At 42.1% G+C, this 11,855-nt stretch overlaps 1 protein-coding gene and 1 pseudogene across 1 annotated transcript in view; one reads left to right on the forward strand and one right to left on the reverse strand.

Moving 5' to 3' along the window:
• Positions 1-11,462, reverse strand: part of SYN2 (synapsin II) — a 187,553-nt gene extending 176,091 nt beyond the window's left edge. Inside the window, exon 1 of the mRNA XM_039231379.1 lies at positions 11,043-11,462. Within this exon, the coding sequence (XP_039087310.1) occupies positions 11,043-11,428 (386 nt within the window). The 5' untranslated portion in view covers positions 11,429-11,462. The remainder of the gene's footprint in view (positions 1-11,042) is intronic.
• LOC120231282 lies at positions 425-5,955 on the forward strand (annotated as a pseudogene).
• Positions 11,463-11,855: the final 393 nt, after the last annotated feature.

Here is an 11,855-nt window from a genome sequence, read left to right on the forward strand (position 1 = left end):
GTATTGTGGGCTGTTATGGCTCTCATTCAGAGCTAAATCTCTATAGATTTATGATTTGGACAGTTTGAAAATTGGTAATTAAGTTAATTTGTATTTCATAGAGCATAAGTAAGAGCAAAAGCATTTTAAGAGTTGTATTTGCAGTAAAGACAATTTCCAACATAATAACATATACTCTAATCCTAGAATATGTCTTCCTCACCATTGTTCCCTTTATCTTTTTTTTCATTCTCTAGCTCTCTCTCTCCTTGGCTCAATTTGGCAAAGATTTACTGAACTCAAACAATGTGTCAGACACTCTGCTGGATGCTAAGGATATAAAAATGAATAAAACCCAATGCCTGCTGCAAAGATCTCTCTATCACATAAACTGATCATTGTGTTGAGTCCAGTGATAAAGGTATCCACATGATTGAAAGAGGGCATGGAGGGAACAGAGATGCCCAATATATTCCAGAAGCTAAGAGAAGAATTTCTGATAAAGGAAATATTCATCCCAGTCTCAAAAGGTGAATATGAATTTAGTCAAGAAAAGGAAGGAAAATGGAAGAAAGGCAATTGCAGGAGGAGTGGATAGCATAAACAAAGATAAAGGGAAGGAATGCCGTAATGTGTAAATGAAATTGCAAACAGTTCAATAATCCTGTAAACTGAAGTTTAGGCATGAAAATGGTTAAGAGATAGAAGAAGCAAGCAGGGGTCAAATCATAGGAAGGCTATGAACTTTATATACCAGATATGGGATAGGACATGAAACGCTTTAAGCAAAGGAGTAAAAGAGTCAGATTTGTATTTTAAATAGTTCATTCAAGCTATTAAGTGGAAATCATGATAAGACGTGCAAATGTTCTAGGTGGAATGAGAACTTGAAACAGACAACTAACTATTGATGTCCCCAGCTGAGACAGAGAATATGAGAAGAGTTGCAATAGGAAAGGAAGATAAGGTATTCAATACTGAAACAAATGACCTTGAGTCACCTTTAATCACCCAAATGGAGATGTCCCACAGGCAACTAAACATATGTGTAAAGATCAGGGCAACGTTCTGGTCTACAAGTTGAGATTTGGGAACTGACTGCACATAGGAGGTAACTGAAATCTTAAAGAGTGGATGGACCAGGGAAAGTGTGTAGAGTGAAAAAGAAGTGGGCAGAATATGGGGCCCTGAGGAACACTTACATTTAATGAGATAAGCAAAGGAAAAGAACAAGATGATAAGGAAATTTAAAAAGACACTATGAACAAAGATTGCCATAGTCAGAAACCAAGGGACTTCCAAATAGAAGATAAGCAGTGTCAAGCCTATCAGTGAAAGTATAGACTGACAGCTTCCTTTGGATTTAGCAATGAGGTAACCTAGCAAAAACAATTTCAGTATTATGGAAAAGGTGGAAATTTTCAGTGAAGGGGTAGGGGGCAAATATAGGACAAGGAAGTGGGGACAAGAGTGAGATTTCTCTTTCATATCTGGAAGAGTAAGATGGTAAAGAGCAGATGTGGCTTATTTCTTTATTTACAAGGATGGAGCAACCAGTAGAAAATGAGAGTATAAAGAGAAACAAATATAAGGGATGGAATTTAGAGCAAAGACATGGAGAAGGCTGGAGGGGACGGGGCTTTCTTACACAATAGACAGTATCCTCATGCTCTGAGAATGGGGCAAAGAAAAGGAGCATTGAGGTAAGAGAGAGGCAGAACAAGAGCATTTTAAAGGAAATGTGTAATAAATAATAGCACAGAATCCTGAAACCCAAGTAATGTGTTCAGAAAGAGCGTAATCCAGGAAATAGCAAAAGTTTACAACTGAGAGAGTAGTGACAAATGAATCTGAAAAGATAAACTGGAGCAGGTTGTAAATAATCCTCACAAGCAACAATGTGTTAGAAAAGAATGTTAAAAAGGAGACTGACTCTATAAAATCAGTGAATACTTCTGTTTTAAGAATACTGTGAAATCAGTTAAGCTTTGGCTCAGGTCATGATCTCATGATTCGTGGGTTCGAGCCCTGCGTCTGGCTCTGTGCTGACAGCTCAGAGCCTGGAGCCTGCTCTGGATTCTATGTCTACCTCTCTCTCTCCTCCTCCCCTGCTCACGCTCTCTCTCTCTCTTTCTCTCTCAAAAATAAATAAACAAATATAAAAAACTTTTTAAAGAAATAATACCCTGAATGCAATGTGAAAGAAAGACTGAATAAGAGAAAAGAATACAGGCACACCTTTTAAAGCCATTCTACATGTTTCTCTCTTCCTTCATTTCCCTCTGTAACCACCCTTCCTTAATCAGTCACAAGTAAAACTGCAGGAGAGCTATTTTAGAATTCATTTATTAAATAAAATAAGGATTTATGTGGTCCTGTCCCTAACTGTTAATAGAGCTGGGCCAAACAGGTAATGTTTCTCTCTTATTAAAAAAAAAAATCTAAATTATGTTTCCTTTCAAAAAATACCAAAGAAAGCCTTCAAAAATTCTGGTTTTGAGCAGCAGACTTTAATCTAGAAAGAGAAAAATATTTCTAATCCCTGAAATGTGCAAATTTGAGGAACTCAACAAAAGGGACCAAGATAGGTTCGGTACCTGCAGGTGGAAACAGGAAAGGATGCGACAATCATTAGTCTGGCTCTTTAACCTTTACAAAGTGCTTTTCCAAAACCTTATTTTATTCAATTCTCACAACATCAGTGTATACGCTGTTATCTCCATTTTATACTTAAGGGAACTAATTTTTGTCTGTATTATTCCAGAACCTAGAATAGTGTCTGGCATATAGTAAGTCTCCAATGAAAAATGTGTCAAGTAGAGGGAAAAGGGGCTCAGAGAGGTTATGTAACTCTGATAGCATCATAGGGTTGATGGTGGAGCTAGGTCTCAACCCTAGGTCTTCTGATCCTTAGTCCTATATGCTCATATTGTTTCATGCTGCTGAAAAGAGAAGAGAAGAGACGGGTAGAGTGACTGAATACAATCATAATCTGCTTTATAATTTTACATGAACTGATTACAATTTCAAAAATGTCTGCTGTCAAGCAACAAACAAGACCAATATACTTTCTCCCATTCTTAGGCATGCTGCATGGGCATCTTTAGAGTTCAGAAATCTATGGTATTTGCTCACTTTACTCTCTCTATAGGTTACCTGCCCTATTCTAAGTTACTTCCTCCTGCTGCACTGAAGTAATGTCTGCAGAACGGAGAAACCTTTTTTTATCATCCTCTCCTCTCTCTGGAAAGCTATATGTAGTCTTTAAAGGTCTTACAAGATTTAGAGGCACACACATAGCATGAGTGCCATTAAACACTAAAAACAGGATGCAACTCTCCATCCTGATATCACTACATTTAACCATGCCCTCACTCTCTTTAAGGATATGAACCTGAAAAAGCTATCTATACATAAAATTTTTGTAAATTGAGTAATTCCAAAAGCTGGGGTGCTTACTATTTAAATAAATCACTGGAGGGGTGCCTGGGTGGCTCAGTTGGTTAAGTGTCCAACTTTGGCTCGGGTCATGATCTCACGGTTTGTGGGTTCGAGCCCCGCATCGGGCTCTGTGCTGACAGCTAGCTCAGCCTGGAGCCTGCTTCAGATTCTGTATCTCCCTCTCTCTCTGACCCTCCCCTGCTCACACTGCCTCTCTCTCTCTCTCAGAAATAAATAAAACATTAAAAATTTTTAAATAAATCACTGGATCCTACTCCTGAAATCGTTATTGCACTATATGCTAACTTGGGTATAAATTAAAAAATAAATAAATATATTTTTTAAAAATTAATGAATCATGGTAAATCCTTTTGCAAAAGAAACAACCTTTTTATAATAAAAAATAATCTAATTTTTTCTACTGGCAAATTTGTCTTTTGTGTGTGTGTAGGAATCTGGCAATCTGGGTTCAAATCCTGACATTTCAGCTTAACATTTAATATTGGACAAGTGACTACTTTTATGAGTTTGTTTACTCATTTATAAAATATTCTTTCTACTGCTCAGGATCACTGTGAGAGTAAAATGAGACGATGTGTATGCATATGTTATATAAACTGCTCAGCACAGTGTACATGGCAGGGATCAAGAAATAAAGGCTTTCAGCCAATACTTCAACATATGTACATGAAAGTTCTTAGATCTATCAGGAAGAAAGGAATTCAACCACAAGTCCCCAGTTCCCATCTTTGATGAGGTAAGAAAGAGCTACTGAATGGAGAGTACTCAAAGATGAGCCTTTCATTCAATGACATGTTTAGTCATTTATTGACCTATGCCTCTTCTCCCAAAGATTTACAAGCATTATGCCATAGAATAAATTATAAAGTTTTTTTAAAAGAAAATGGCACAAAGCTGTAACATGGAAATAATGTAGTGCTGTAAAGGATTGCAGAGAATGTCTGTTTTAATCCTCTCATTTGAAAGATCATTTGAAACATCAACCAAGGAGGCAAAGTAACTTACTAAGTATACACAATGGCACATTTTTAATGGCACTATCATTTCTAACCACATCTTCATTCCCCAGGATACCCACCTCGGTGTTCTCATAGCACCATATGCATGCTAATTACCATACTATCATAAATCCTATTTAAATGTCTATCCTCATCTCTATTGGACTGGAGGATACTAATAAACAAGGCCTATGCCCAGCTTATCCTTATATCCCCAGCACCTGGTTTATGTTAGCTATTCAACTGCACTGAACATATCCAAGTTAAAACTTTTACCAATTTTAGGGGAATGTATACAACTCTAGAAAGCTTACTATTTAGGCCTCCATTACTTTCTGCTTAGCAAGATACTGAAAATGCTAATGTTACTACAGATCTGAACCTGGGTACAGAAAGACAGGAAGCAATCTCAAGTAGAGACGGACATTGGTAAAAACAGGTCCCTAAAAGGAAGGTCATCATTGTACTACAGTCTGACTAACTTTATTATATTTTTGGATTTTGATTACTAGGACCTCTAAGAGTCTTCTTCAACCATTTTACTATGACCTTTGCTGAAAAAACAGTAACACAAATGAGGCAGTGAAACTGCTGGTGTGAATATAGTGTAATACCTGAGTGGTTCTTTTAAAAGAATTCACTAAGAATTTCATAAAGAATCTTCCAAAGAAACAGACAAAAACAGTATTTTTAAGGAGAAAAAGGATTAATTTGAGGGATCTGTTTAAAGAGTGACCTAAAAGTTGAAAGATCTCTTTGAGGAAGATGCAGTCGCAGCTACAGTGGAGCCCTGGACGCCTTGCTCTGTTCCTGTCTCACCACTGTTCACTCTTGCCCAGGAACAAGATGATCAGGAAGCCACTCCACAGTCGTGGCTTTTAAAGGCACTGGGAAGACACTCAGGAACCAAGAGGTGGGAATTCAACAATTTAGAATTACTCTACCCAGCTGCAACCTGGTATCTTTGGACAAAGTATGTGCTGATTTGACCAGAGGTACAAAGGGAAAGAATCTCAAAGTGAAAGGACCAGTTCAGTTGCCAAGACTCTGAGAATCACTATAAGAAAAACTGCTTGTGGTGAAGGTTCTAAGACTTGGAATCATTTTCAGATGAGGATCCACCAACAACTCATTGATTTTCACAGTCCTTCTGGGATTACTAAACAAATTACCTAAAGGCACCTGGGTGGCTCAGTTGGTAGAGGATCCAACTTCAGCTCAGGTCATGATCTCACAGCTAATGAGTTCGAGCCCCGCATCATGCTCTGTGCTGACAGCTCAGAACCTGGAGCCTCCTTTGGATTCTGTGTCTCCGTCTCTCTCTGCCCCTTCCCTGTTCGTTCTCTCTCTCTCTCTCTCTCTCTCTCAAAAAATAAATAAACATTTCTAAAAATAAATAAATAAATAAATAAATAAACATTTCTAAAAACTCAAAAAAAAAGCAAAAACCCCACAAATTACCTCCATCAGTATTGAGCCAGGAGTCAAGGTTGAAGTCACCATTGCAGATGCTTAAATCAACCTTTTTAGTAAATTATACCAGTTATCAAAAAACAAAGAGTAGAAAGAAATTTGAGTTGGAGTCAAATTATGTAAATTCTAGTCTCCATTCTCTAACTTCTTATATGACTGTGGGCAAATCATTCCATTTCTCTACAGCTAGATGATCATTCAGGTTCTTTGGAGCTCAAATGCAATAATTATAAAAGCAAAAAGTCCCTATCAGTCCTTGAAAGAATCAGAGATGGAGAAAGATAAAAGTCAGATAGGTAGAAAGATAGCAAAATAGAGGTATAGTGTGGTCTTGTGTTCTAGTGAGGGGAGAATGCTTAGTAGAGAGACGTAAATTCTAGATTCTAGTTCTGGTTTTGCAATTAACAAATTAAATAACCTTGAACAAATCACTTTCCCTCTTCAGATCAAGATTTCTCCCAATTATAAAGTACCTAGATGATCTTCCAGCTCTAACCATCTAGAGTTCCAAGCTATAGCCTACTGCTGTTATGAACAATGAAATTTTATGGAATCAGTATGTTTATGTTCACAAGTCAGAAACAGGACACACAGACAAAATATTTAGCAGACAGAAGCCTCAAACTTCATTTGAGCTTTCCCCCCAAGTTCCAATTCAAATATTTTTCTAGAGCCTCTCACAGGCACTGGTTCAGACTACTGTACTTTGAATTCCCCTATTCTTAATGATATGTCCAAAGATGGACCATAACAGAATGAAAGTAGGTGCTGCCTAGTAATGCATCAATCCAGTCTTCTCACTGTCTCTGTCTTTTATACCACTGTACTTTCCTCATACTATCCACCCTCTGGACTGAGCCAAACTGTTCTCTTTTGATTCAAATTCTTCAAGATTCAATTCAAATCTCAGTACTTCCATGAAGCACTTCCTTCCCACTTCTAGCCTACACCCGTTTTTCACTCTTTTAAACTTTCATAGTACTACATTGCTATGGTAGAGATTCAATGGTATTTGTAAAAAGCTGATTAGTACATTTCGCATATAGTAGTTGCTCAATAAATGACAGTAGTTGGTGCTATTGCCACACCTTTAGCACTAATCACATACTGTTTAGTTCAGTGCATCTTAAATTTAATGTGCAGGTAAATCACTTAGAGTTTTATTCAAATGCAAATTACGATTCAGTAGGCTTGAAGACCTGATAATCTGTAGCTTAAAAAGCTACTGGTTGATGTCAATGCTGTTGACCCAAAGACTATTATTCTTTGAATAAAAGGGGTAGTTTTTAGTAAACTTAAAAAAAAAATGTATCTTATCTATCTACCTGGACAGAAAGATCTTAGAAGAGAGATACTATGTCTCCTTTTTCTTAGAATATATAGCCTACAGAGAGAAGATGCTCCATAAACACCTGTGGATTTACCATATCTGCAGTCTCTAGAACATCTAGATAGTTTCTAGAATGTCTGTGCTACACTGATTTTCAAATCAAACATTGAAAGATACTAAAATGAAAAATTTCACTTGGTCACTGGAATTGAAATTGCTGAAAATGGAGCCAGGTAAATCTGAGAGAAAACTTACCTTTTCACCAGTGAGAGTGTAATATGCAGGGGAAAAAAATAACATATCCAAATGGACATTTGTTTCTTGTTTAAACACAAAGATCATCAGAGTTCAGTGAGATTTTAATTAAAACTTTTTCTTTCTTTCTTTCTTTCTTTCTTTCTTTCTTTCTTTCTTTCTTTTTTTTTAGAGAGAGAGTGTATGAGCAGGGGAGAGGAGCAGAGTGCAGGAGGGAGGGAGAGAGACGCACAGAGAGAGAGAGAAAATGAGAAAATATCTTAAGCACCCTCCACACTCAGCATGGAGACTGACTTAGGGCTCAACCCCACAACCCTCAAGAGTCAGATGCTCAGCTGACTGAGTCACCCACATGCCCCTAGAGTTCAGTCTTAACTGCACTTCAAATTTAGGTATGAACCTTAAAAGAAAACATGCATTGTCAGGCAATAAGTATCCATTTTTAAAATACTAATAGTAATTACTATTAATAAGGGATACAATGAGCTTGATTTCATTTTTTAGTGAAGCAGATACATCTTTTCAATGATTCTGCACTGTGCAATTAATCTAAAGATCTCTAGCAACCAATGAAAACACAGTTCAATCAAAAGAGACAGAATTATCCTCCAATTTTCCCACCAACCTAGTCAGTCCCCAAATTCTACTGCCCACAATTACACTGACAAAAAATAGAAGGAATCTGCTGTATATTAAGGTTGCTCTGAAAGGCTGCCTATTTTAAGCCCTTCTTTTAAAGTTCCAATTATTCAATCCTTGTTTAAACTGTCTTTATTTTAACATTCTATAATCCAGATGGGACTGATATTCTTAAATTCTACTGGGAGGCTACACTCTGACTTCCTATTCAAGCATCAGGAAAATAATATTAGGCATATATGACACCTGCTCACTGAATGCTATCTAGATAGCTTAAACAGTAAAACGAATTTACTAAAATTTGCCTTTAGAGCAAAAAGCACCTTGTTAAGTCACTGTGCTTGTAATAAGCAGGCACCTGCTCCTTAACTTAAAGAGAACTTTCAATAAATTCATTTGACAATATTTAACTGAGATGTTTTTAACAATTTTAGGCATGATAGAAGACAAAATCCGCAATCCTGAGAATTGCTATTAAGCACAGAAACAGAAGCGTCAAATGCTGTCAAGCACTAAACTCAAACTGGGTTTATGAGTTTTAATAAATCAATGTTATTACTTCAGAGAAAATCAGAAAACAGTTGGGAGTCAGCCCAGTGGCTTCTATTACTTCCATCAGAAGTCTAGTCTCCAGGGCAAGGCAAATTCTCTGGTTCAGGCCAGGCAGGCAGTTCTTCTAAAGAATATCCAAAAAGAGTTTCAAATCTCAAACCACTGAAGCAGTTAGTGATAAACACAAATCCAAAGCAGCCACATCATACCCATACAAATGAGTGTCTTCCTACCTGTGGGCAACTAACTAGTAATTAAACCCAAACAAATGACTTCAAGCAAGATAGGAGATCAGGACAAGATACAGGAGGGTCAGATTCTTGCATAAGAAATGAAGCACCAATATCATTCCCATTTTTCTCATCCTTTTCCTGGCCTTTCTTCCAGACTCTTCTTTTGTGAAGCATTTCTCCAAGCTTTCTGGCTCTTCCATTCACTCCATTTATTGAATGCCTGAAGCACTAGTCAGAAATAAGAATTCTAGGTTCTTTTTTAACTGTTTCATGTTTCCATTTTGTCTCCCCAAATGTGAGTGTGCGTTCTCTGTAAGGCCCCTACAGTGCCTACCTATAGAGGGAGCTGATTATTAATAGTGCCAATAATATAATAATAAAACAGTAAGGGAACAGAGCACACTGGGGTGCCAATACTGGAGTCGAAAGGGCCTAAGTTCAAATCCTAGGTCAACTATCTGCTGGCTCTATGACTTGGAACACATTATTCGCTTTTGTAAGCCTCAGTTTTGTGGTAAGAATTTAATGAGATATATGTTAGAGCACCTAGTACAGGGTCTGACATATAACAGATGTTCAATAAAGCTGGGTTACTACCCTTCTCACTTAATAAGCACCTGTTGATTTGAACTAAGAGGAATTCTCCTATGCTACCATCAGATACTCTTAACTTTCCCCATGCGCGCTTGCACGTACCTTCGTCATTTCCTAACAAAGGTCCCTGAAGATTTTTTGGCTCCACTGTTCTGAGAAAAGGCACCTACCCAAGTCACCCAGCCGTCAGTCCTGTTAGGGGCCAGCAACAGTGCATCTCCACATCTCCGTCTGGCTTCCATCACACCCACGCCAGTGCTCCCTCCCTCCACTCTCCCAGTGAGAAAATGATGGAGGAAAGCAGCGAAGCAGCCAAAAGAGGAAATGGAGATAAACAGCTCTGTGGTCCCTCTGTGCCTCACTCTTGAGAGGAAACACTTGGGTCCAGTCTCTAACCTCAACCCTTGTGAGAACGAAAAAAATAAACCCTTCCCATATTCCTGAGAAGAAAAACAAAAGAAAAAGAAAGAAAAGAAAAGAAAAAGCAACCCCAGATTCCTTGTCTCTTCATTCCTCCAAGCCCGTCACCCACCATCATCACCCACCCCAACCATCTCCTGGGCCAACCTCCCGCCACATAAAATAGAACCTCTTTAAACCGATTTGTCTTAAATGAACCTCATTCAGCTTTTACAAACTAGAGGTAACCCCCACCCCCCAGGCCACCCTCACCATTCTAAGTTGAATATCCCTTTAAAAAAGAAAGAAAGAATTCTTGAAGTTGCCTTCTACTGCGTTAAGGTCTATCTCTTTTTACTTGTTTGTGCCCCTGGAATGAAGGCTCCAGAATATTTTACCTCGGTCATCATCCTTCCCGCTGGAAAAAGCCATCACTTCCACAACCCCCTCCCACACACGTATTTTTTCCTAAAAACAAATGGAAAGAAAAAATACACAGACCCCCTCCCCGCTGCACAAAATACAAGAATGTTAATGTCCTCAACACAGACTTCAGCCATGCTCCAGGGAACAAGTCCATGTGCACCGGGCTATCACGTCTGTGCTCTCACCAAGGCCGATGCCAAGACGGACCCACGCCCGCCTGCAGCCGGGTGCAGTGTGTCCCGCCACCCTCCCCCCGCACGGCACCCCTGTCCACCGCAGATTCGCCCCGCGCCGCGCGGTGTGGAGTCGCCGTTGTCGGCTTTGAACGCTTCACCTGAGCTTTGACGTGTCTGGGCTCAAAGTCGGCTTCCTCTGCACCCCCCCCTTCAAAAACAAACAAACAAAACTATTTTTTTAAGATTCTTCCCTGTTGCCTAAAGTAGTCCCTTTTCTGTGCCGTGAGGGATCTGAGGGAACTGAGGGAATATTTCACCTCAGGATTCACCTTTTCACCGCCGCCCTCCCCCACATAGGGACGCTCGTCGCCCCGTGTCCCCACTGCGGGACCATGCAGGACCCCCCCCCCACTTCTCCCGGGTCAGACACGTTTCCTTGGCGCCCCGGGAGCCCCTTCCCCGCGGCCTCCACAGCTGCCCCGCAGGGCCCCGCAGCCCCGAGCGGCGGCGGCGGCCGGGCACCTACCAGTCGGTGTGCGGCTCGTCGACGACCAGCAGCACCTTGGCCTTCCTGGCGGCGGCGGGCGCGGGAGCGGGCGCGTCCACCAGGCCGGCCGAGGCGGCCGTCTGCTTCACGGCTTGGGACAGCGAGCTGAAGAAGCTGCTGCCCACCGACGGCGCCGGGGCCGCCTGCGGCGCGGGCTGCGGCGCGGGAGCCGAGGCCGGCGGCGGCCTCCGCTCGGGGCCCGGCGAGGCGGCCGGGGGCGCGGACGAGGCCGAGGCCGCGCCGGGACCGGGGGGCGGCGGCGGCGGCTGCTGGGGCTCGGGCCGCTGCAGGTCGGTCATGTAGCCATTGGGCAGGTTGGCGATGAAGCTGCTGTCCGACAGCCGGCGCCTCAGGAAGTTCATCATCTGGCTTGAAGGGCTGGGGGCGCGCGAGGCAGCGGGGCCGGGCGGCGCGGAGGGCGAGACTGAGGCGGCGGCGGCGGGCAGCGGCAGCAGCGGCAGCAGCGGCGGCCGGGGCGCGGGGCCAGAGGAGGCGGCGGAGGCTGCTGCGGCCCGGTCCGCGGCGCGCGAGCCCAGCAGACAGCCGCGGTGCACTGGGCCGGGCGGGCCGGGCTGCTGGAGGCTCCGCGCCAGGGAGCGGGCGGGGCCTGGGGCGGGGCCGCTGGTCGCCCCGCCCCGCGCCGCAGAGCAGGCGCCGCCCCCGACTCGCCGCCTGCGCGCGCGGCGCCTAGCCGCTGGGTGTCAGGGTCGGGGGTCTTGCGGGCGGGGCTTGCCAGCTCTCCCGCAACCTGAGCGGAAGCTCTGTGGAGAGAGGGTGGGAACCAGTCTTGCT

This window comes from Hyaena hyaena, unplaced genomic scaffold (genome assembly GCF_003009895.1).
Source record: "Hyaena hyaena isolate Hyena2069 unplaced genomic scaffold, ASM300989v1 scaffold_56, whole genome shotgun sequence".
Taxonomy (NCBI): Eukaryota; Metazoa; Chordata; class Mammalia; order Carnivora; family Hyaenidae; genus Hyaena; species Hyaena hyaena.